The sequence below is a fragment of the Pseudopipra pipra genome, chromosome 1 (assembly GCF_036250125.1).
Source record: "Pseudopipra pipra isolate bDixPip1 chromosome 1, bDixPip1.hap1, whole genome shotgun sequence".
Classification (NCBI taxonomy): Eukaryota; Metazoa; Chordata; class Aves; order Passeriformes; family Pipridae; genus Pseudopipra; species Pseudopipra pipra.
This window is the reverse complement of record NC_087549.1, coordinates 87253323-87280283: the sequence shown is the minus strand read 5'-3', so window position 1 is coordinate 87280283 and position 26961 is coordinate 87253323. Positions and strand designations below refer to the sequence as shown.

At 41.3% G+C, this 26961-nt stretch overlaps 1 protein-coding gene across 3 annotated transcripts in view; it reads left to right on the top strand.

Annotated features, from left to right (window-relative positions):
- Positions 1–25437, top strand: part of F13A1 (coagulation factor XIII A chain) — a 119148-nt gene extending 93711 nt beyond the window's left edge. For all 3 annotated transcript variants that reach the window (XM_064663799.1, XM_064663789.1, XM_064663779.1), the window contains 8 exons: positions 2854–2992; positions 9208–9311; positions 10064–10152; positions 11005–11158; positions 11732–12019; positions 16027–16187; positions 19177–19313; positions 23254–25437. In XM_064663799.1, coding sequence (XP_064519869.1) covers positions 2854–2992; positions 9208–9311; positions 10064–10152; positions 11005–11158; positions 11732–12019; positions 16027–16187; positions 19177–19313; positions 23254–23398 — 1217 coding nt within the window. In that variant the 3' untranslated portion in view covers positions 23399–25437. The remainder of the gene's footprint in view (positions 1–2853; positions 2993–9207; positions 9312–10063; positions 10153–11004; positions 11159–11731; positions 12020–16026; positions 16188–19176; positions 19314–23253) is intronic.
- The last annotated feature ends 1524 nt before the right edge of the window (positions 25438–26961 follow it).

Here is a 26961-nt window from a genome sequence, read left to right as displayed (position 1 = left end):
TCTGTGACCTTCTTATGTTGGGTACCTCAGGGCTGGATGCAGCACTCCAGGTTGGGGTCTCATGAAAGCAGAGTAGAGGGGCAGAATCACCACCCTCAACCTCTTGGCCACATTGCTTTTGATGTAGCCCAGGATACAGTTGGCTTTCTGGACTGCAGGCACACATTGCCTGGTTGTGTTGAACTTCTTGTCAACCAGCACCCCCAAGTCCTTCTCCTCAGGGGTGCTCTCAGTCACTTCTCCCCCGGCCATATTTTTGCTTGGGATTGCCTTGACCCATGTGCAGGACTTTACACTTGGCATTGTAGAACTTCATGAGGTTCACACAGGCCCACCCCTCAAGCCTCTCAAGATCCCTCTGGATGCCATCCCTTCCCTCCAGTGTCAACTGCACTACACAACTTGGGGTCATCAGCAAACTTGCCGACAGTGCACTCAATCCCACTGTCTCTGTCACCGACAAAGATGTTAAATGGCACCAACACCTGAGGAATGCCACTCGTTACCGATCTCCACTTGGACATTGAACCATTGACAGCGACTTCTTGAGTGCAATCATCCAGTCAATTCTTTATCCACCACTTGGTCCATCCATTAAATCCGTGTTTCTCCAATTCAGAGACAAGGATGTTGCATGGGACAATGTCAGCTGTTTTGTGCAAGTCCAGATTCTTTCATGTATTTGAAGAGGCTCCTGTTTTGATTTGGGAAGGTGCTGGCAGGTGCTGTGTCCTTCACACATGAAATGCTTAATTTTATTCCTGGAGCAGTGGGATAATGAGCAATCACCCACATCCAAAGAACCTGAGAGATATCTACTTCCTTCACTGTCTGAGGCTACGTGGTCTGTACTTGATGCTCCTCAGCCTCTGCACAACATAATGGGTTTAAAAAGGCTCATGCAAATGTTTCCTATGGAGGAATTCCTCGCAGTGGCTTCCATGGCCCACTTTGTCTTCTCTGCCTGTTGCCTTATCTGGATTTCTATAGATCACAGACAGACACAAACACCAGTTCTCCCACCTTCCCCCTGCAATGGCCCTGAATCACCACTACGCAATATTTTGCCTGCAGGCCACTGTGAAACTGGGGCGATGCAGCAGAGGCCTGGAGCCTGCTGTGTTAAATGGAGAGGCGTATTTATCTGGGGCAAAACTAGACTTGGTTTGCTGACTAAGTTAGTCAAGTCAGAGACCTGGCACTTTGTACTGCTCCAAGGATTGCTGAAGTACAAAGTTTGTTGAGAGTTATGAAATGGAAATGTCCAGTGGCTAATCTGATGATAGCCACTGATATATCCAGCTGCTGATCACTACAGAGAGGACAGCGAAGGTCCGAACGGTCATGTGCAACTAACAGGGTTGTTTTGAGGTGATTTTGAGTCTCTCTCAGCTGCCAATGTTTTATCATTGTGACCAGTCCAGCTTTCCAAGGTTACTATAATGTACGCTCTGGATATTCATCCGTTAAAAATGCTAAAACATTCGAGAAATGGTCATTAATCTTGAAATTGTCAGACAAATTATTTTCAATGAGCCCTGATGGCTCATGCACTGGAAGCCTTGGAGGGCACTTGAATTAAGTTTAATCAATAGGTACATATGGTATTGGATGCATCCAGGTAATTTGTCATCCAGGAACTTGAAATGAATGTGCAGTGTTACACTTTATTGGGAGTCACAGTAGTGACACTAATGAATATACAAAACCCAGCAGTAGCAGGAAGAGCTGTTCAACTTTGCAGCATTGGAACTATTTTTAAATGGGATTTTCAATAAAAGTCTTTCCCCTTTAAAAAAAAAAAAAAAAGAAGAGGGAAAAAAACCCCAACAAACACCCTCGGTTTTCTGCAGAACCATGTTGGCTCCTAAATTGGAAAAAAAGGAACTTTTTTTGGCTGAGAAACAAAATATGTCATCTGGAGAAGCTGAGATGATGTGTCACCCTGCAACCCTACTCCCCTCTCAGGGCTGTGCTCCATGCCTATTTATCAGTCAGGGTGCACACAAAGACAGAAACCTACTGATGCACTACTGCAGACTGCAGACATAGCTGTAGCATTTCCACATTTCCCAAATCTACCACTTGTCAAATGGTGAGAAGAGTCACCAGTGTTACATTGTGATGGTCTGAGATTTAGGGCCAGGGGCTTTTTTCTTTGGTCCTCCTTTTAAGATCCTTTATGGGAAGGGACTGTTAGCTCTCAAATACTATTACTTAGTATTCAATATTAATTATGAATTATATAATGCATTTTATTCAGACTCTCAAGCTCTGTCATTTCAGTTGCAAACAATGCAGCTTTTCACCATTGCTAGCACTAATTTTCTGCTTATTCTTTGTGTTCTCCTGATCCCTCCTGTCAGCAGATGTGAAACAGGAAAACTCCAAATCAATCAAAAGGAGATACTTTCTGTTAATTTTCTTTTTACCATAATCTCATGATTCTCCTGAGTTACTCATACTAGGAGACCTGACATATTTTGCATTTCTTGCAAGTTCAGACTTGTTTTTCTTTGTACCACATTTGGTCATGCAGTTGACCCACTGCACCAGCTTTGTCCTGAAAGGCTGCAGTGTGGTTGCTATGGAAGGCTGCTTTAAAACTATTGGTAATTAGCTGCTTAGGTTATAACCATTGTACCACCACATACCCTGAATGCTCATCATTTTGGGACCAAATAAAATATTTACCAAGTGCTATATAAAGACAGATGAGGAATTATTTGGGTTGTTTTGCCTGTGTTTTCCCATTTTATTCTAGTTATTAATAGTTTCTGTCCTCTCATCCTGTCATCCATGAACACAGCCTTCATATTTGTCCTCCTCATCACACTTTTGTCTTTGCCACAGTCCTGAGATGCTTGGGGATACCTGCAAGACTCATCACCAACTACTCTTCTGCCCATGATAACAATGCCAATTTACGGTTGGACTTCTTTCTGGATGAGGAAGGAAAAGTGGACACCAAACTTACAAAAGACTCTGTCTGGTGAGTCTTCCTGGAAAATGCCTTTAATGTGTCAATGATATAAGTAGTAAAAAACATGATGGCAATGCCTATGTTTTATTTATTTCTCTCTGCATTGAAGAACACTGCTAGCTTATGTAAAACGGAATGAATGGATTGTTAGTGGGCTGACTAATATGAAGTGCTTTTTGAGTAAGCAAACCCTGGGGGATCCTGCTAGTACTGTTACCATACAGTGTACATTTAAGCACACCAGAGGAGAGCTGGAATGGGCTGGTGCTCCTTCGGGCCAAGCTATTTCTAAAAATGGAAAGGGGTACGATGGGCACTTCCATCCTTCTGGAGCCAGGCTCAAAGGAGTACCTCAATCGGTATGGAAAAATATTCTTCTTGTTTTGCCTGTTCCCAGTTTCCACATTTATAGACTGGTTTTATGTTGTGTACATGCAATCATTGTTGCATAGGTACCTTCCAAAATAAATCCAGTTCAGCTGAAAAAGTGAAACAAGTTAAGGTATCGTACAAGATACTGAAATTCTATCACCAGATTTATAAGAAGAAAACTCCCTAGGACCAATAAATAGAGTTTACACATTCTTTTGCAGAAGGCAGTCCTGTAACTGGCTTTTCAAATTCTTACTGTCTGTTGTCTGACAGGAGAAGTGTAGCATTTATCGATTATATGCTCTGTGTGGGTTATTGGCCCTCAATCCCCTCCTCCTCAGAGTGAAGCAGTGAATATGACCTCTATATTCCTATATTCAGGAGATACTCATCCTATTCAATGTTAATATACTTGATTTGTGTCAATGATATCTTCAATCATTAGCATAGCTGCTCATCAGCATGCTTCATTAATCTATGGAAGTCTTTATATTAAAACTGTAATAAACCCATTATGTGGTGGAGGAAATGACTGAACCTGTTATTGTAACCTCTTTTATGTGATTTCCATAATCAAGAGGAAATCTAAGGAAAGCAATTAAGTTCATTTACATCTGAAGCTTGTATCACAGCATCATAGAGTAGTTGAGACTGGAAGGGACCCATGGAAGTCATCCAGTCCTCCTGCTCACAGCAGGGTTAGCTAGAGCTGGTTGCTCAGGGCCATATCTAGTTGGGCTTTGAGTATCTCCAAGGATGGATACTCCACAACTTCTCTGGGGAACTGATGCCAGGGCTCAACCATTCTCACAGTAAAAAAGTATTTCCTGATCTTCAGACAAAATTTTCTGTGTTTCAATATGTGCCTGTTGCTTCTTGTCCTGTCACTGGGCTGCTGAGAAGAGTCTGGCTCTTTCTTCTTTCCCTCAACTCCCTAATCCAGCATTTATACGCATGGATAAGGTCCTATTGAGCCCTCTCATCTTCAGGCTGAACAGTCCCAGCTGCTTTACCTTCTCCTTGTGTGCAGCCTCTGTTGTATCAGCTATTGCTTCCAGTTTTCTCTATCAGCAAACTTGCTGAGGGTGCAGTGGATCTTGTAATCCAAGTCATTAATGAAGCTGTTAAATAGTACTGGACCCGGTATTGACCTCTGGGGTATACAACTGATGACTAGGCTCCAGCTGGAGTTCACACCACTAATCACAACCTTCTGATCCCAGCAGTTCAGCCAGTTTTCAATGTATTTTACTGTCCACTTGTCTAGTCTATAGTTCAAGGGTTGGTCTATGAGAATGTTCTAGAAGATGGTGCTAAAGTCAAAAGGATCAATCTCCATGCATTCTTCTCCCCTTGTCCTTTCAGTCATTCACTTCATCAGTGAAAGCTATCAGGTTTGTCAGGCACAGCTGACAAACCTGGCTGCCTGTAAATCCATGCTGACTACTGCCAATTACCTAGTCCTTAATATGTTTGGAAATGTTTTCCAGAACTTGCTCTATAACCTTGCCAGGGCTCAAGGTGAAGCTCACAAGTCTGTAGCTCCCTGGATGCTCCTTCTTCCCTTTCTTGAAGAATGGAGTGATATTCGTTTCCTTCCAGTCCTAAGGAACCTCCTCCAATTGCGATGATCTTTCAAAGATAGATATGAGTTGTCTTACAGTGACATTGGCCAGCTCCCTCAGCATTTTTGGGTTCATTCCATCAGATGCATTGGACTTGTGTGTATCCAGTGTGTTTAACTAGTTCTAACTTGTTACTCACCTACAGATGGTAAGTTTTTGTTACTCCAAGCTTTCACATTGGTTATAGGGGCTGTGATTGCTGAAGGCAAACCTTAGCAGTAAAAACCAAGGTAAAGAAGACATTGAATATTTTGGTCTTCTCTTAATGCTTTGTCAGCAGGTCACCTGCCCTGTTCAGCAGCAGCCCCGCATTTTCTGTAGTTTTCCTTTTGATACTGATGTACTTGTCTTTCTTACTGCTGTTCACGTTTCTTGACATGCTCTGTTTGATCTGTATTTTGGCTTTCCTAAACCTGTCCCTGCATGCTCAAACAGTGACTCTGTATTCCTTCTGGTCACTTCCCCCTCTTTCTTAGCACCTTTTTTTAAAATGTTTGAGTTTAACTGGGACCACCTTGTGGACTTGTACCACTTTTGGTTGATTTCCCGCACACAAGGATGGATGATTCCTAAGCTTGGCTGAGATGACCCTTGAAAAACAACCAGCTCTCCTGTATCCATCTTCTACCCAGAACTACCTCCCATGGGATTCTTCCAAGCAAGACCTTAAACAGGTCTTAGCCTATTCTCCTGAAATCCAGAGCTGTGGTCCTGCTATTTGCCTTGTTTCCTCCTCTTAGGATCCTTTACATCTCGTCTATGAGACAGCAGGACCTCAGTACGTCTCATGGGGCTAGTCCTTCTATGGCTCAGAGAGCTGAAACCTCCTCTGCCTATAAATGATGTGAAACAAGACTTAGTGACTGGCTGCTTCACTGCTCAGTCCATACACACCCAGTAATGGATCATTGCTATGCTTCAGAATTTTCACTGTCTCATCTCTTCTTCTTCTCCTAACCTGGTCTATATAACACCTCTCACTCACTTTTGACATTTCCTTTTACTTCCCTACATCTCTTTTTCCCAGTTGTTTCTCAAGACTTCTTAATTCCTGTTTTTTTCAATTCTTTTGGGACAGGTCAGATCATCCACAATCATCCTAGCTCCACTGAAATCCATATGCACCTTTACACTAGCATTTCATCCTCTCATCCCACATTTGCTTTTCTTTGGCTTGAATACTTTTTGAACCACCTTGTTCATCCTTTTATCCACTTGGTGCATTTATTAGTACATGGTGCACATAACCCTTTGGGCACAACTTAATATATATACCTCTTTTCATTTCTCCTCTGTGTCCTTTCTTTTCATTACTCTGTAACACTCCATGGTAGCCCACATGCCGACTTTTATTGGCTTGTGTCTTAACCTTGATTTTATTTTTAATGTCTATTTTATTTCTTTTTTTAAGAGGACAAGCTCAAGGTATTTATAATGGTTTTTTAAAATGCATTTCTCAATTTTATTTATAATCTCCTGAAAACTGGAAGCAAAGCTCTTTTTCTCTATTAATATATCATTTCTATTGTACTTGTACTCCAGCCTTGTACTGCTGAAGCTGATCTATCTTCAGGTTTTAAATACTCTCAGACTTCAGGGATATTTGGAGCCAGAATTTTTAGTCCAATCAATCTCAGTGTGGGGCTCCCTCTGAATGTTATTTGACATTTATTTATTTTTATTAAAAATCATTTTCTCCCTCAGGATAGGAAACAACAACACCACCAACAAAACACGTATACAAAATTACACAGACTTTGCAAAAAGTTATTTTTATAAAGCTGGCCGGATTTGGGCCCATCAGTACTGTCTCTGTCCCCTTACTTTGTTCTCCTTGTCTTTCTTAATGATGATATAAAGACACTTATAGAATATTTCTTTTGGATGGGAATCAAGACTCACTCCTACTGTGAGGTCCAAGCAGATCGACATCAGTACCTCAACAGAAACTTGCTTGATGTCACCCCACCCATGCCCAGGCCCGTGCAGAAAGCCTTTCTGAGACCTCTGCTTTCCTATTCACTTCCAGATACCTTTGCTCTAATTTCTCAACAATGTTATCAGTGCCCCTCTCGACCTCAATGCCTGAACATGTCAGCTAGTAAAAGGACAGCAGCTTTTTCCAGCATGTGCCTGTCCCATAAACAGTACGAACTGCCCTTCTTGAACTGTCTTCCAGGCATAAAACCCACCTGGTCATCTTTTATTAATCTCCCCATTGCTTTGTTTAGCCTATTTGTAATTATCTCTGTAAATATTTAATGGTCGCTACATTGATCTGTATTGCCATTCTTGCTTTCTTAATGTCTCAGGCTTGTTGTAGAATACAAGAATTACAGGATCAGTTTAACAAATTATGGTTGCAGAGCCACCTCTTCAGCTATACTCACTTCTACTAAAGAAGTTTCTGCTATGTTTTGGAGAAGCAAATGTTCCCCTCATCCCTACTCTTCTTAATGTTGACTGTTTTACAAGCAATGTCTTTCTGTCCATTCACATTTGATATCCTAAAGTTTATTTGTTATTTGCATGGCAGCAGACCTAAAGAAATTGCCATTCTATTGTGTCCAGCACTACACCAACAGAAACCAGAAAGAAAGGTCCTGTCCCTAAGATGAATATAGAAAAAAATATAGAAAAAGCTGCATTGCCTAATTACAGAATTGAAGTAGATCTGCCATTTTCCATGCTGTTAAACCCAACCCCTTGCTTTTATCATCTTTCCCTTCTGCTCTTCAGGTTCTTCTTTTGCAGAACACAAAGCCAAAGACACATCTGACTGATTCAAAGTGAACCAGTAAAGGCTTCGTGGCAGGGATTGGCTTTCTCACATGTTGGCATAGCAGTATTCAAATACTCACCTACCATGAAGTGCCATCCCATCCTCTGGTAGCCCTCCGCAAAGCTCTGTGAGCATGATTCAGCACTGCCTGCTCTCAGCAGCATCAAAAATTCTCTGTGTGTGTGTCATTTTCCTTGAATAATTCCTTTTTCTGTAGTGCTGCTTCATTAACTCTCCTAACTGACAAGTTTTACCCTGATCCAAGCTTTCATTTCCACTTTGAAATGCCTTGTTAGACAAGCCTCAGATCCTTCTGACTCCATGGCTGGTTTTCACGTATTATTAATGACATGGTCAGAGTTTAACAATCCACATTTTGGTTGCTAATATCATTGCGTGTACTAGGGGCTATATCAGCAGCTATACAGATGTAATTTTATTCAGAACTGCTGTAGGATATATATAATTTGCAAGCAAAATTGTGCCTTTCTCTATTCCTTCCTTCTTTTATTTTTTTGCAGTAGTAAAATTCAAACCCTTTGTTGGCTTTACTACAAGACCCTTTTCCTAGATCTTCTTGCTTGTGTTCTCCCTTGAGCGCCAGTATCATTGCAGAAAGTTACTGTTTCATCTTTGAAACATCCTGGGTAGACTGTGATGGTGCTGTGGTGCTTTTTTCTTTTCCTGAGCACCCAGCCAGGTGAGAGCATTTCAAGCCTGAGCGCCTAGATGAGCCACTTTCAGAATTTCACCTTTCAGCATACTGTCCTGGGCCCTAAAGGCAAGACTTGGCCCACAGTGGTTCTAGGTGGGTTTTATGAAAAACTGTGTGTTTCAGGACAATGCCCTCATTGGCAAGACACACTGGGAAAACCTTATAAGGAACACACAGTGAGAATAGTCTTAGAAAGGCTATGCATGGTCTTTTTCTCAACCAACATGGAAAAGCTAAGCATGGTTTTTTTGAGCCACGAAAACTGCACACTGCATGTCATGGAGTAAGAGATGCCCAAGCTTCGGTCTTAATAATTATAAAGCAGACTGTGCTTCATTGGCTTGAAGATTCGAAGTTTGCAGGCAGATTGAAGTGGAGGTGTCTGGCTGGAAAGGGATTCTGGTTTCTGTAGCTCTACATCTACCCCAACAGTCTCCAAACACTGGCATATTCTGAGACATTCACATTCAGAACACATTAGAAGACGTAAAAAAGCTTCTTCAACTTGCAGTGAAGAAACTACAATGAAGGATTGTGAATTTCAGATTTTTACCAATAGGTATCAATCTTTTAGACCTAAAAACCTGTTCTCTTACAAGAGTCAACTATTTTGTCCTTGAATTGGCAAACTTTGTTATTGAAAAAATGGCAGGGCATAAATACACAGGTTTGTTTGGTCTGTATACTTCTTTTCAATAATTTAATATTTTGGTCCCATCTCTTGTCTAAGGAATTATCATTGCTGGAACGAAGCTTGGATGACCAGACCTGATCTTCCTGTTGGTTTTGGAGGATGGCAGGTTGTTGATGGGACACCTCAAGAAACCAGTGATGGTAATATTGCTTGAAGTCCTCCTTAGCTCACTTTCTAATGTTTGGGTTCTTTGTGGCAAACAATGAGCTGATGATAGCTGAGCCAGTGGCACCATATGGCCAGTGACAACATCTTGAACCAGATTAACCACAGTCACCTGTGCTCAGAGCCTTATCCTGATATGTTTTGAGCTCTAAAAGAAATCTGTCATTATTATAACACTGATCATGATGCATGGGCATAAAATCCTGCATGACAAAGGTCCTGCTTGGTACAGAAGAGATGTTATCCTGTTGCCAAAGATGGCTTCAAAAATTTTAGAGCATCTATACAAGATCCTGATCAAATTAGTTCTCCTTCATTTTATGCAGCCCTAGCTAAACTTCCTGAGCAGACAGTAGTCAGGAGAGAAAAAGTGAAAAGCCGCTGCTATTTCTTCCCAATCCTTAATTTTCCAATCCTTAAAATACATGCTTCGCAAATTTGCAGTGAGATCTTTCTCAGCCTGTGGTGTAACTGAGTCCTCCCAAAAGTATCTTCTTTAACCAAAATCAGCTATAAGTGTGTTTCAAACACTTGGGACTTACAGTGGACTTTATGGTGCCATTAAAGGTACTGAACCATCAGGTTGTTCCACACTTGAGTCTGTGCTGTCCAGAGGGCTGGTAACAGAAATTAAGCTTCCAAGAATTCCTTTTCTTTGAGAAAATATAGCATTTTTATGTGTTTTTAATTAATTTAGTCTCTGATATTATCTCTCTTCTCCCCATAGGTATGTACAGGTGTGGTCCAGCTTCAGTTCAAGCCATTAAACATGGTCATGTTTGCTTCCAATTTGATGCTCCTTTTGTCTATGCTGAGGTATATACATGAAAATTTTTGTTGCAATGAATGATATCAGTGAGACCGAAGTGAGACAGAAGATAGGGCTCCACCACCATTTATGGATTGAGAAGTTACTTCACGTATGCTTCATATGACAGAACAATCTCATCATTTTATTTTGACATGCAGGCCAGTAGGTGTGAGATGGCTCTAATGAATGACAGAGATTTCTCTGATCTCTGCTCAACAATGTAAAAAGCAAAAAAAGCTACTCTGACACAATTGGAACTTCAGGCTATGGTCATTTTTCCTTCCAAGGTTCAGCTATGCTGGCAAATGGGTTACTAGCTCTAGCTGCTCATCTTTGTTCACCACATTCCTTTTGGCTGCCATGGGTAATGGAGAGTTCACATGGGTGATTTGACTCACAGATCTGAGAGGGAAATATCTCAATAAGGAGCTAGAGAGCCTGGTCTGGAGTTTTAACTTCTTGCATCACCATAGGTGGTGTGCCTAGAATTACAGCAGCTGCAGGACATGTTTCTCTCTAATTGAATTGTATATAGCTTAGGACAGAAAAGAATAAAGTTATTTTATCTATTAAGCGTTCCCCTCTTTATTTCTAAAGCTTCTTGGTACAAGAAATGTGTAATCACGTTCCCCAAATTTATATCTCTCTAGCCTACTCAAGTTTACACTCTCTGTTCTTCTGAAGCTATGGATAGTAAAATGCATCTTAGCATAGCACTACTTTTAAACATGAAACTTCAATGTGGGTAACCAATGGACCGTCAAGTCAACGTGTCATTGTTTTGAGGTGAGATAGGCTAACTTCTGTACCTCTCTCTAGTTCCATGTATCTCAATCTTTTTTCATTTAATTTCATAGGTGAATAGTGACATTATTTTCTCAAGAATGGAGAAAAATGGAACCCAAGTGATAGAAAAAATTGACACAACCCATATTGGGCAGTTGATTGTGACCAAGGAAGTTGGAGGTGATGGAATGGTGGAGATTACTGAGGAGTACAAGTTCCGAGAAGGTAACCTGAAATGGGGTGGGACCATACCAGTGTACATGTACCTTGGTCAGATCTTGCATGATGGATTTGCAAATGTCTGGCACCAAGGGATCTTCATGAGAAGGTGCGAAAGTGCCCTCTGGAACTCTTTATTTGTAAGTCCATCCCAGAAACACCATGGACGCCTTGATCACAAGGCACAAAGAGAGCACAAACTTTGCCACTCAGAAATGCTTTGTACTGAGTAAGCTGTTGTCATGGAGCAACTCAAAGCATTCAAAACAATTCAAGGTTTTCTTTTCTGTACAGCTGTTTAGACACTTCTTACTCAGGCCAGATGTTTGCAAAGAGTAAATCAATGTGGCCATATTGATAGGAATTCAGCTACACCAATTTGTCCGACATGGCTTAAATACCAACTCACTTGGAAGCTGTGAAGTTCTCTTAATAATAACATTACCCCAGGAAGGTTTGCTGTCCTCATTCAGTCATTTCAGCTACTACAATGTATGGAAAATGCACCCTTCTGAACAGTAGGTGGGCTAATGCAGTATTCCTGTTTCTTTTCTAAATCTGATTTTCATTTATTTCTAGGCTCAGATGAGGAGAGACTGTCTCTTGAGACTGCTGTGATGTATGGTGTTAAAAAGCAAACTACCCGAGATACCACGTATCAGCCGCAAACAGATATTGACATGGACTTCCAAGTGCAAAAGGCAGTCCTTGGCAATGACTTTAAAGTCACTATAACTTTCAGGAACAGAAGTCGCAACTCCTACACTGCTACCACCTACCTTTCAGGCAACATAGTGTTTTATACAGGAGTCCCAAAAAGTGAATTCAAGAAGCACTCTTTCAGTGCAAAACTGGAACCCTCTTCATGTAAGCCTTGCATAGTTGTTTTCAAAACTGCTAGCTTTTTTTCTGTCTTATTAGCTGTCACCAATGCTTTTACCCATGGTAGAGGCAATTCTAGTAGCTAGAGGTAGGATATTGTATTTGGTATCAGAAGGTTCTACTCCTGGCTCTGGCCCATATGTTGTGGTCATTTAGAGCTGAGGCTGTTTTCTTCAGGTTGTTGCTCCCTGCATAATGCTCTCTTATACCAAGCCTCATGTCTGGGAATTATTTATTTTTCTTATTTAGTACAAAAGAAAGCAAACGAGCACAGATATTAAGCTGTAAGTTGTTGTTTTTCATACCTTTATTCTCCTAACAGCATCTTAGCAGGAGAAGGAGAAGGTCTGGTTCTACAGGGTATCATATACAGAGACAAAAAAGTGAATACTTCATCTTACCTGGTAGAAGCTGACAAGCTCTGAGTAGATTCAAGTGGATATCTGGCTTTAGAGGACTGGGTGGTTCAGGATTTTGTATTTACAGTGATCTATAAAGTTTATATGTAACTTAAATGTGTCATTATAGAGGAGGGACATCTGTCAGCTGGGGAGGAAGAACACCAGAGGTGAGTTATCTTTACAGAGACAGCATTTACTTTTCCTAGTGCCCTCTGAACTGCAGTAGGGACAGCCTGCCTCCCCCTTCTCATCAGAAAAGTGGTTCCTGGCAGGCTAGCTCAGGAAGCTGAAAGCAGTATTTTGCACTCCTCAAAGTAGGGGAGCGGGACATTCTCCTTTTTTAATTTGCACATAACTAACCTATTTCCTGTCAGCTGTCACAGCTCCAGTCAGAAAACAGCAAGGATTGAGGGACATGCTGTACTCTGAAGTCCTATCAAGCAGGCTGGCTGTAGATCCTTGCTTTCTCTAGCAACAAGTGACTGCCAATCAATTGTTCTCCTGACAGGCTTGTGTCCTTGGTCAGTGCCTTCAGATCAGCAGAAGTGATGAAAATGTCCTCTTATGAGACAAGTCAGAGGATCTTCCACTTGAGTTTGCTGCTGAGACTGTCAGGAGCAATGATTTTTCCTTCTTGACACTGCTATTGGGCAAAAGCAATCTTTCTGAGCACAGCAGGAGTGGCGGGACTTTGGGAGCCCGGAGGATGGGCCTCCTGATCTGGGTCTTCTGCTGGATCACAGCAACCCTAGCTGACCTCTGACCTTTCTCATCTGTCTTGTCGACCTCATCTCAGCCCGAGGGACACTGTGAGCCCTCTTCCCTCAGTTTTCCTTGGAGTTTTGTCTCAGTGAGAAGCCTCCATGGGACCACAGTTCCTGGCATGCCATGAAAAAAATATCCTCTTTCTTCCTCACTTTGAGCATCATCTAAAACTGCATGTTTTATTTGGAGCCAATTAATCTCCATAAAGTAGAAGTCCACTTTATAGGGATCTACAGGTGAAGGTTAATAAAACATCTACCTCCGGTCTGTAACAAAACCCTGACAGCTGCTCACTGGTTCTTCTTAACTCCCTGGGTCATTTGCAGGGGTTCTGGAAATGATCACTGGGTTGTTCTGACACAGCCTATCAAAATGCAGTGGTTTATATGGTTTATAGTAACTTACATCAGTTACTAAATATTTGATATGAAATACTTCAAAACTTTGGGAGACTTGGCCAGGTACAGTAAAAAAAATAATTTTCAATGATCTTGGCTAAATGCTGTGCCACTGCTTTGATGAGGAAAAATTCAGTCATCTTGTAGGAGAGGTGCAAATATCTACTACACTTTCTGGCTGTGATTTGAGCTTAGTTCCAGGACTTATTTATGTCTGCTCTTGCATCAAAAGTCTGTGTAACGTATTATTATCTAAAATACAGCTTCTGCAGTGCTTTGAGGCTCACCTATCTCCTCTTTGCAAGAAATTAAATGAATAGATGTTTAAGCATTCACTTAGCCCCATAATTCATTTTTTCTAAGTTAAGTAAATGGTTTGTAAAAAGCTTCTTGAAATCATGCTGGAAACTCTGAATTGAATGATGGCGAGTGAACGCAGACTGGAAAGAGGTACCTGAGACAACAAAACATGGATTTTTATGCATATGTACCAAGAGCATGTCCCCATCACTGCTTCTGGCCAATGTGACATTTTTTAAGATATTCCCACCTTTCAAGGTGGAAATTAGCTTATACCTGAGCTACAGTCATTGACTTGTGGGGCACTTTGTCCTGCAACAGGACAAAAACCCCTCACAAATTACACCATCTCTGAAGGTGATACATGAAACTCAAGCATGAATTCTTTCTCCTTTGCCTCAGAAAGGAGTACATGTGCAATCAGGAATAATGTCTGACCAGATGGGCAGTGTGAAGGGAGGCAGCATGGTTATTTCCAGGTGTATGAGAACATTCTGTCAGGGGTGTAATGGGAGAATACCTTCTGAGGCACTCAATCAGGATTTGTAGGCTTTGTTCATGGCAAGAAGCGTGTGTGTATATATATATATGCTTTATATATACAGATATATATATGTAACAAAAACATTACAATACAATAAAGATGTGTCAAAGGCATTCTTCCAGCACATGCTGCTGAAAGTATGAAGGAAATAAGTTTTCAAACAGAAAACGAATAAACGATTTTCAGAATAATGATTAAAAGAATCGTGTGGGTTGAAAATCTCTTTGAGGATTTGAATAGCTTAAACCTTCCAGTGCCTTCAAAGGTGCTCTCGCATCTACTCAGTTATATTTAGTTTTCTCTGGTTTTTTTGAAAGGCTGTAAGGCTCAATGCTGTGTTTTCCTTGGGTTTCCCAGGTGCAGTAAGTGGTACTGGCAACTTACCAGCACAACCAGTGCTAAGGAAATGAAAGTCTATTCTTTTTTTTCCTGTTGTGATTAAATTTAAACAGAAAAGGTTGTCTTTTCTTCCACTGTAAAGTAAATCTCTTAGATTGTAACTAATTTGTTTACTTATTTACTTCTCAGAAGAGAAATACCTTGCCTGATTTATAATTTACAGTTAAGGGCATTATGGGAAATTCTTTTACACAAGATACAGAGTGAGAGGGAGGGAGCAGGAGCACATCAAGTAAATTTAAGGCTGGCCTAGTAAATCCAGGTCAGGTGGTCATCAAGGGAATAGCTTTGAAACCAAATCAAGGAACTGGTTTTGATGTGAGCAGATCAAAAGAGTAAAAAGGGGTGAATGTCATTTACCCAACTGAGTTCAATTATCTCAGTGTTTACAGTGTATGTCACAAATACAATACAAATAACAGACAACAGTAATCATCGTAGGTAACAGATGGGAGATCTCAATGTGTTTACTAGGGTTATAATGAATGTTTATAGAGACAAGAGCTTCACGTCTATATATTCTGCCTGGTCACTTTGTTAGCAGATCTGCCTCTCTGCATCACATTCTCACACCATTGTTGGCCTGGGAATTGCAGTTCAATATAGTTGAAATTAATGATTCCCTGCATATCAACTGTCTAGCCTATGGGGACTTGTTCCTTCCAATAATTTTTGTCAGGGAGCACGTGAAAGCTCTCTGGAGGGCATGCTAGTGACAGGAAGATCTTCTTGCTAAATTTCGCAGACAAGTCCAGTGTAGAACAAAGGCAGATATGCAGAGATGCCCTGGAGAGCAAGTGGTCTCTCATCTAGCCTGCATGGGCTCACAACCCCCAGTTGCTGCTCTGGTGGCATCCCTGTTCCAGGAATAGAGGCAAAAGAAGCACAGGAATGAAATGAAAAAGCAAACATTTACAGGAGTTACATTTAAAAGCTGTTTTGGACCTTTATGCCCAGTAGATATGCATTGCCAGTCTTCCTTCTCACTTATTTTGTAGTAGTGCCTAGAAACTTTCAACAGTGACCTGGGCCCATGCTGAGGGTACTGGGCAGAGGCTGTGTATAAACCCTGTATAAACCTTTTTTCCAAGGCATTTACATAACTAGCACTGGCCATGATGGGGAGGAGCAATTAGTGATTAGACTGCTTCAGATGCCTTTTTTCTTTCCTCTTTCTCCCCTCAGCTAGCTCTTTCGATGTTGTGATCAAATCCAGTGAGTACATGAGTGATCTGCTGGAGCAAGCCTCCTTTCATTTCTTTGTGACTGCACGGATCAATGAAACGGGGAAGATTCTGGCCATGCAGAAGGCGACCATCCTGGAAATTCCCACCCTGCGGATCAAGGTAGCTCAAGGTTGTGGTGGAAGTGAATGACCACCATGTTGCACACAGGCTATTCTCTACAAGGCTGTCACATTGACTTCTGGGATGGGGGAGTGTATGTGTGTGTGTGTGCACATTAGACTGTCAGTCTAACGTGGACCTTATAAAACAGCGTCTGCCTGGAGTATATGAGGGTTTATAGGTATGTTATATATTGTATTGAGTATCTCTACACTGAAGACGGAGACTGACAGCAGCACTGGCAGTAAAGAGCTGAAATGATCTCAGTGGAGGAAGGAGGGGAAAAGATCTGAAAAAGCTGGAGAAACTCTAAGAGAGAGAACTCACTCAAGTCACTCAAGTCTTTAACTACTTCAAAAGTCTATTATATTTAAAGCACATAGAACAGAGGCCTCTTGCTGAAGAATGAAGAATGCTGCAGTTAAAGTGATTTTGCTTGGAGAGCTTCTGCAAGTATTGTGGAAAGTTTCTCCAAACTTGGATGGGCAGCATTGATTAGGGACAATGCTTTTTGGATTTCAGTGCTTTGCTGCCGCTCTGTGAATGTCAGTGGTGTTCCCTGAAAGCTGAATCATTTCTACATGGTACCTATGAAAATGTAGAAGTGAAGTGATTGTGATAGGACAAGGAGCCTATGTTGCACAGCAAAGACAGGGTTGAGACTTAGACTTCTCAATGTATAACTGAGCATGCAAACAAATTGTCTCGTTTTCAAAAGCACCAAGCCTTCATCTGCTTTGAGTGTTGGAAACTGGATCTGCTTTTTTCAAATACTAAAAAGAAAGTAAAATACCTATTCAGGAAGCATGAATGAGTGACCTTGTAAGAAATCTAAGTTTATGTACCTTTTCCCCTCTACATATTTATTTGAACCAATGTTCAAGTTTCCATGTAATAATGTATGTAGGAACTGCAGCTTCCTGCAGAAAAAGGCTTTTAAAAATGTAGATCAAGATTACAGTGAAGTTTGCAAAAAAATCCATTCCATTTCATGGTCTTCAGAAACGTCACAGTGTTCTGATCAGATAATTTTATTTTAAAAGAAAATATTTTTGGTCTAGTGAGCATTCTAGAGAGGAGGTAAACAAGACAGACAAACGCTACTTCAAATAACTGTCTTCAATAGCCATATTTTAAATTTAAATATTCAATTCAATACTTAAACAGAACATCTTATACAGCATTTCAAATTTCAGCTTCCAAATAGTTTATCCTCCCTGCTGATATGAAGGAAGGATGTTTAGTATATAGGATAGGCTGTTGTCCAAGAACCATGTTTTCTAGTAAAAGTGAGTTTGTCTCTTCACTCTTTCTTTGTGATGTGTGAAAATATGCTGGAATTTTAATAGCTGAATTTTTTTAATTGTGTGTGTGCATGTATCTGTGTATTGATAGAGGAAACTTAGCTTTTTAAAGAAATCTGAGAAAGTTTATCTCCCAAGTTTTCTTGTCAGATTTCTTCATTGAATGTGACTGACAGACTAGATTTCTTAATGTGAGAGTGAGAGAGAAGAATGAAAAAACGTATTTCCCCTCACATATTTGAATATACCTTTGAGCTTTCTCTGTTGGTCTAAGGAGATTGTCAGACTTAACAGCTGAAGAAATTACACCACATTCTAATATAGCTTGAGAGCAGATTACAAAAATCAGCTCAGCAAATAGATACCATGGTCTCAGTTGTATGTGTGGGACTTCAAGATGATTTTGAATCCCCTCCAAGTAACAGTGCTCTTAAATGGTCAGTTGAAACAAGGAGGATGTAAGATCTCTAATCGGACTAGGACTGATGCCAACGATGTCATTTGCAAATTCAGGTGCCCAAATGCTGTTGAGAGCTTAGCTGTATCCCCTCCTTTACTCCAGTCAATGTATTAGTATTTGGTGCACAGCGATCCCTTAGACCAGAGTCTTTGCAGCTTTTTGCAACTGTCATACTCCTATAAAAGAGGAATTTAAATTTATTGACAAGATACTTGTTCTTCTTAGTTGCCTTTCTCAAGGCCCTTCAAATCAGTTCATGGACCATGAACTGGGCTGACAGATCTGCCACCCACCAGCTGAAAACCCATGCCTGAGCAAAACAAGCACACATATTCTGTGAGAAGTGCTGTATTTCCATGGGGAAAAAAACCCAAATCCCTACGCATGGAGCCTTTGTTTAAAACCACATTCATTTGGAGATGTTTTCCAGACAGCTGTACTACCGGCACTGATCCAAAGGGACAGACAGATCCCTTCAGCTATGTACTGTAATACACAAGGAAGTCAATGTGATCACTGTTCATTAGTCTCACAGTTTAATATTTTCCAGTGCAAAATGTGTTGCTTTTTTGCTTCCATAGGCATTTGGAGGAAAACTGGCCCTCGTGTCTCTGTAGAGAACACATGCAGGGTTAGAAACCCTTCAAAGCATGGGAAGAGGTTACAAAGCAAGGGAAAGATGGGCACAACACTTTTGAGAGGTGCAGGCAATGTAGCCTGGTGTTTCTAATTTAGGATAGTAAGACCTGCCCTTCTTTTCTGGAGCTTATGTCCTGAGCAGATCATGCTCTTCAGTGCTGGTGGGGAGCCTGAGCAGACCATGAACTTCAGTGCTTCAGGTCTCTTCATTCCAGTGGGGAGCCTGAGGAGTGGGGCAGAGTCTGGGAGAGAGGCCCCCTTAGCTGGAATCACCCTCTGTTGGACCTCAGCTCCAGAACTGTCAACATGTAGACTTCCGGTTTTCTATGGAAATGAGGGCCTGCCTCCTGACTGCCATGTAGCTTAGGGAAAATTGCAGTGGGTAGAAAAATGTGCAATGGTACCTGTGAGCTGATGCAACAGTTTTCTTCTGATTAGTCTTTTTTGCCTCATGCTGTTTTACTGGGTGCTCCATTGCCCTTCCTCTTCTGCCTTGCAAGCACTGCGTATTTAACCCTGCAGATTTCACTATGGGACATTTTGTTACTATCAGTTTGTGGAGAATTGTCATTTCCTTGTCTTGCAGACCAAAGGTGAGCTGGTAGCTGGTAAAGAAATGTCCGTGATTGTGGAATTCACCAATCCTCTGAAACAAACCTTGGAGAACGTCACACTCCGCCTCGAGGGACCTGGTGTTCTGAGAACGATAAAAAAGGAGTTCAGGTAGGGAAGAAAGCACAACTAGCTGGGAATTCATCCCCTGCTTACTCATGGGAGGAAGTTCACGAGACGTCTAACTAATGCTGTGCTGAGTTATTTAATTCAAACACTCTCTCTGTACTTTAAAATTCAATGCACAGGGGAGCTATAGGCCTCAATAGTTGAAAGAGGTCAGGTTGTCCAGAAAAACAGCATTTCTTCTGTTCAGTACCAGGGTTGGAGGAAAGGTAGTGATTGTGGGTAGTTGCTAGTGCAGCTGAAGTTTACTTTTTCACTGTATTACATTATTTTTAGCACTTGACAATAGCACCTACAAGCCGCTATCACAGCCGCTATCCTACACATGAAGTGTTTACTGCCACTCGCTCAGTATGTGCAAATCAAGTCCTGTGCTGCTTTTCAAAAAGGGCTTTTCTCTGCTCATGTTAATCATGATTATACAAGATGTTCAGGTACCTCAGATGATCTTTTCAAGCTTATGTCAAGACACAAAATGTGCGCTGGATGCAAAATGTGGTGTGTATGTGAGCACACAGCTCCCCCCCAGTAGCACCACTGCACAGGGCTGCCCTGGCACAGAGGAGCATTCCCAGCACAGGGTGCTCCCAGGCCTGAGGAAAAGGAAAACCACATTCATTTTTCTCAGTCACACCACATGCTGACACCATGGCACCTGTATACTAAGCAAGTTGTTTTCTAAATCCTCTCTCCATTTGAGCTGAGTGTTATAAGCTTAGCATTAGCCAGTTCCAGGGTATATAATGGAGATCCTTGGAAAATTTTGCGGCCATTGCTTAGTCTTGGGCAGCCAAAGCAGTGTTATCTGTCATTACCTGAGCTGATGGTCCCCAGGTGTGTGCAAAATGAGTTTGAAAAATTGCCTGTGTTCAGGAGCTGCATAAATTGTCAGCATCCTCTGCAGCTGGTAGGGGAGGTCTGGGCCTGACTGCACGTGGGACAGGAATAAAAAGATCAAAACCAGTCTCCAGAGTGGAGCTGATAGAAAAATGACTGTGAAAGGGCATCATACTGTGCTTGCTTTGTGCACATGGTATCACAGGCACTGCTGAACATGACTCAGCACGGTCCACAGGAGTTACACAAGTTGAAGCAATAGCCTTCACTGCTGCCCAGCCATTCCCGCCCCGCCTGTTGTTCTGCATCCTTCTCAATCCAAAACTTGATGTAGGCTGCTCTCATCTTCAAGGATGCAAAAATTGTCAGGGGCATCAAAGGCACAGGAGTTAGGAAGAAAAATGACTCATGGAACAGACGTCATTTTCCTTTGTCACCATGTTTTCCTCTTTTCAGTAACGCCCTTGGCATCATTTAAAATGGAAATGGATCAACTTAGTCATTTTAAGATTTAACTTCTCTCAGATGAATGTAGGATGCAGGTGATACACACAGAGGACAGAGCAGGGGGCAGTTGTAGTTTATTTAAATAATAATCGCATTTGTCTCCATGCATTCAAAGTGATAAATGGTTCTGGTGTGGTGATGGCTCAGCATATTATGCAGAACCATTCATCACTGAGTTCTCTCCCAGGAAAAATCAGATCAGGGTGGCTTTACTCCATTTGCAAGGAGAATTAAACACATTCTAGGCTTTCCCCATGCTTCCATCACTTCCCTGTTTATCAGGGACTGTCATATATGGAATGTAGCTTATTCCAGTTCTTTGTGGGGATAAGGCTTTTGACCTCTGTATTTTTAAGGTAGCTTTTCTGTATTACTTGTGTGACTCCACAAAACATGTCACATGTGATCCAGCAGATACCACATTATTCTGGGAATGTAGTAGCCTGGGGGCTTCAATTTAGACCATTCATAAAATCTATGTATAGATATAGATATTAATATTTAGCTATTAGCCTCAGACAAATGAGGAGCATGACATGAAAAAGCCTTTGGCAGCAGCAATCCCTACACGGGGCATAGTCTTTGCATGACAAATGAGAACTAACCAGGCCATGATGGATAGTGTTAAAAGGATTATAGCCAAGCATGCTTTCACACTAGCAGGTAAGTCATGTTGAGTGTTTCTACACATCAAAGCTCAGCTAGTATTAGCATTTGTAGAGAGAAGCAAGTTTTTTTAGAAATAGGACAGTAGAGAGACAGGAAAAGGTGGGTTTGGTTTCCCAGTACAGCTGTTGTCTTCCCGCACACATACACACACACACACACACACACACACACATATATATAAGTATATATATATACACAGAGAGGATAGCACCATAAAACAAGGATAGAAGTGCCACCCTCTCTCACTGAAGCACTGTAAAGATGCAGCCCAAAAACCTTCATCCCTAGAGAATCTGGCCCCCCGCAACTGCTCAAGAAGTGTAGTCTGCACAGCAGACTTGCGTAATATCTTCTTCACTTTCCATACAGATAATCCCTTGCAGATGATTCCCATAAAATCTTCATCTTAAAATATATTTAACCTTCTGCAGCAATTGAAGTCACTGCATTTTCATGCTACCGTTTTACTGGGCATCTGGTGGATGCAGGCAGGCCAGCCAAGGGGAACAGAATACCTCTTATTAATAACAAAGATTAAGAGAGGATAAACACCTTCTGGAAGCAGTCTGCACATGCTCTTACCAAAAATATGATCTTCCTTTACTTTTTTTTTCCTAAAACTGGGTACATGCCCCAAGGTACCTATGAGCATATATGTAAAATGCAGTGCAGTGCCATGCTAAGCCAACCTCCAAGGAGCTAGAATACCTCTCGTTTTACCAGGGGCAGACTTCACTGAGACAAATATTCAGGTGGGAGGATTCCAGGCTAGCTCATTTAGAGCTAATTAAGGTTTCTTGTCTTGTGGCAGCTTGTGCTAAGACTGGGCAGTCATTTCTGTCCTGACCCTGGCATAGAATATGGAACCTGAGAACCAAATCCTATCAGATGAGAATTTTAAACAGTGACTGAAGTATAGGCTTACTTTGCTCTCACTTTGTTCAGTTGTTTGCATAATACTATAGTTGTATGAGATGAGAACACTGCCTAAATTTATAATCCTCTTATTTAATGATGAGGAAAAGAACATTCATTTTAATAAAGAGCTCCCCACAACACTGCCTTCTGCACTGGTTCCTTTGGAGCAGTTGTATCCTGACACCTCCCAAACACAATCAATCAATCAATATCAGCCTTCAAAATCCTTGCACAGAACTTAGTGAAGGCACTGAGAACACACAAAACCCCAATACTTGAGGCTCTCCATGCATCTTAATCATAGCAAAAAATAGAAAATCAAAAGCGGTGCAGAATACAGTTGCTTTATAGTATGAGTTATCAAGAGTCATACGTAACGTAAAATGTAAAATGCAAGAGTAACTGTTAACAGCAGGAGTCCCAAGAACACTTTTACTTACTTGTAAGGACTTGAAGGAGTCATCTGAAGTGGCCAGTGAGGAGATCTGTTGATATTACAACTGGCGCAGGGTGGTTCAGAGCAGGAGCTGGCAGAGGGGTTCAACATCTCATCAGTGCTGCATTAGGCTTGCATGGGAATGTCCTGAACACTTCATAAAAAGAATTTGTTTAACCATTTAAGGACTCAGCAACAGGTTATAGGCTATAAAAACCAGAAAAAAGGGAATTATAAAGTAGAAAAATATATGTTAGATATAAAGAAGGTCATTCTGAAGATGATGAAGAGACAGAAGTGACAGGAGGCAGAAGAAAATGGATTAATTTTGGAAATTTAAAATTAGCCTGGAGGAAAGGCTAGAAAAGGCTTTGACAGAGTCAGTTATGAGAGGAATAGAAGACAGAGGGAGTAATTTATTGGACATTTATGAGACTGAGTGAAACATAAAAAAATTTGGGATGTGTCATACTATCCACCTTCAGCTTCTCTTTGTGTGGCATGTTGAGAGCACTGGCCAACTGATCACAATATTGTAACTTTTCTTTTTTTCTGCAGGAGTATCCCAATGAATTCTACATTGACCTGGGAAGTAAAATGCATCCCAATGCGACCAGGGTTGCGAAAGCTGATTGCAAGCCTTAATTGTGATGCTTTGAGGCATGTGTATGGTGAGCTGAATGTCCAGATTCAGAAACCATGAACCAAGGTGCTGCCTTCTTCTCCCATTTAGCTGTATTTCAAAATATCATGGTAAGGGCATGGCAGAGGAAGAGGTGTAAATTTGCTTAGTGTTATTTTGGTCATCCTTGCATTGAAAAAAAATTGATATAGAAAACTAATTGGCAAGGCTGGGGAGAGCATGAAAAAGCACCTGGATAGTGAATGATTTAAAATGTAATTAAAGGCAATTCTAGGCCATATTATTCCTATAGTTCACCTGTATTTATGGTCTTTTGCATTACAGCTTCAAGAGAATTTGAAAAGCTCCATTCAGCTCCATTCAGGTTTTAATTAAGGTCTGATATTTCACTGAAAAGGGAATAAAAAAAAAGAACCTAGTATTATAAATGCTTAGACTGAATTACACAACATTATGGTAGATCATTCAGGCTGCAATAGAAACAGGTATTTCTAGCTAAAGGGTCTGCTTTATCTTACAATGTAATAATGTTCAGGTTCATAGGGAGCTGGCTTTGCTGGAAGTATCTCAGGATGTGTTATCTCCAGAATATTCTCAGCCTCTTGTTTCCTCTTGGAGCTTCCCTATGCTTTTTCTCCTACTCTTTCATGTGTGCAGCCACCCACACATACTCACTTCTGTATTCCATACCCTCATCCCACCCCATGTGCTGTTGATATGCTGTTCCTCTTCTTTGCTTAGTGAAAATCCCTGCTCAGAATTCATCACACCAAACTTGAATTTCCTGGTGTATCACATCTCTTGTGTATGATGTGTTCTCCCTTCTTCACCCTTTTCTGTCTTTTTTCCTCTCCTGAACCCACCCTGTAAACCCATTTCCCCTCATGAGCGTGTATTGGGGGTGTTCATCACCCCAGAGCAGTTCAGATTGGTAAATGAGGTGAAGAAGAGAGGAGTGGAGGGGGGGCCCGAGAGTCTTCTCCTGCCAGTCCCACAACCCTAACAAATATCCTGCACTGGAGCTGGGGGTGAGTTTAGACTAAAAATCTGTAGGTGAATTTAGATTAAAAAGTGCCTGAAAGTTCCTAGGAATCATGGCTACTTCAAAGTGAAGTCCTGTTACAAGAGTAACCCCAGAAATACATAGCTCAACTGGAAAAGGAATAAAGGTGTATCCTGAGAGTCAGAAATTCCAGAAGCTGGATCTGCTTCCTGCCTTTCTCATGGCATATTCCTCTGTGAGGTGCAGTGGGGCCTCCTAAGGCATCGCTCCTCCCTTGAGGACCTTCTTGCCTAGAAGCTGCTCTTAATCTGTCATTTCCAGTAGTTTTCCATTCAGAGTACTGCTCCATACTAAGCCATGTACCCCATTGTGCTAGGGCACCAGGGGTGGGGGTGTGTGTTCATTTCTCATCTTCCCTAAAATACTTTTTGGGATCTTTTTCCCACAAGACAAGGGTGCAACTACTCTCCACTGGGCACAGTGTGTAAGAGCATATCCTGTACTAACAGCACGGGTGAGCTAACTAAATTTCTAAAGAAGTCAAAAGGAACCTCTTGCTTTTTAAACATTGGGGGGTTATTGTACCATGTATGGCCATGGCATTTGGTGGTCTCAGTCAAAAGCTCCCTTGTTGCCACACGTTGACCACATTGCCTCCTGCAAAACCTGTGACCAGCTGTTAAAAATAAGCAAGTCCTGGAGGGGGGAGAACTGCAGGCTGTTATTTTACTAAAGTGTGTGGAACAAAGCAAAAATTCATAACACCTCGTATACTCAGGGAGTACCCTTGGATCCAGGAAAATCAGAGTTTTTGGGGCTTTCATGTCAGGCCTGGGCACACTCTCATTTTATACAGCTTATGTGACCACATTAGAAACTTTGCAATGTCGAAGCCTCCCATATAAGTCCTCTGGGGTACAAGAGACTATTGTAAATGCAAGGTGACAATCTACATTAAGTAATTAAGCAGTTTTACCAGGGTCTACGTCTTCTAATAAAATTATCCATTTGCTCTTGCATATAAACTTGCTTTCCATTCCAAACATTTTATAAATACAGTGTAATAAGAATTTAAAATAAAGTGTGTCTGTTTGCACTTTTGTCTTGTGTTCTGTATTTTGAACAAATACTTCTTCTACCTAGAAGCACTATAGATACCAACTGCTGCATTTTAATTGTAAAAATTAGAAAATTCACTTCTGAGCCATGCTAATAAAAGTGCTTTCTTTGCTGGTAATGAGAAAAACCTATATTTATTTAAATGTAAAAAAAAATTACAGGCTCAGTTTAACTATTTTCCTTTGGTTTTCCTTCCATTTCAACAACTGACTACCTAATGCATTGGAGAAGGTGATAGTTTCCAGAGCACATCACTAGTGCCAGCAAAGAGAATCCCTAGATTTCTCTGGAAATTGCTTTAACAGGTCAGAGCCCATTAAGAGGCTAGTTTGCCCCTAATGAAACCTTACCTAATCCCAATTCTAAAGTGACATTGGCCAAGAAACGGGAATATTTTTATTTATAGTTTATAGAGGGGTATATTAAAAAAAAAGAAGTGATGGCTAGGAATAGAGACCGGGGATGTCAACAGACCTTGACATCATCAGCCTGCTCACTCTGTACAGACTAGCTCACAAAAACCTAAGGACAAAATAAGGATAGCCTCTAAGATTTCAGCCTCTCATCAGCCTATGCATGGACTGTCACATGAATCATGAGCAAAACGTGACTGAAGAATCAGTGAGTGCTTGTATCAGGGGTTAATTATGCTGATACTTTTGGTCTGTGTTTGGCCTCGCCACCTGTGAAAGTTAGTTACTCTTTCCCTGCCAAGTTATGGGAAAACAAGCACTGATAAATGGGATAGTTGTCCTTGAAGAAAGCTTCTTGTATAAACTGTTTTAATTGTTGTTCTGTGATTGGCTAATTGTCCTCCAAGGTCACTTGAAGGAGAATTTGAGGAGGAGGAGGATGAAGTAGCGCCCCCAGACTCAATTAAGAAAGACCCCCAAACGTGTGTGAGGGGATTTCCAAAGTTCTCACGCGTGCGCAGAAGAGATGCACTTACATAACTGGGAGGTGGGACTGAGGGCCTCTGGCTGGGCGGTGCTGGCCACACCTGGGAGGTTGTGGTCACTCAGTTAATCGTATAAAAGCAGATAGTGCTTTCTTGGCAGGGGCTAGCTTTACTTCAAGGACAACGTTGCCTTTTGGCGGGGACGCCTGCCAGTTTGTGAACTTACTGACTCTCCAAGGATGCAGTTTCTGCTATGGATAATTATAGGCATACTAGGTCGGTAAGATAACTTTATGGGCAACAGCTGGGTAACTGGGGAGGTCATGCTGGGGGCTTATTTCTCTCCTCCTTCCTCCCTTTTGGGTTTGTTCGTTTTGTTGGCCATCTCTTGGTAATAAATATTGCGTTTTGTTAAGCTTTTAACGGTGTCATGGTTTCAAGATTCAGTATGTCTCGAACCCTCCCTAATACAGTGCTGTGATTGCACTTTATGTACACATAGGACATAATCAATCAATAATAAGGTCAGATTGGCAACTTCAGATCTGGAGGAGCTTCGAACATGAAAAAGTTTCTGATTTCAAACTCTTCAGCTGAGGGTCT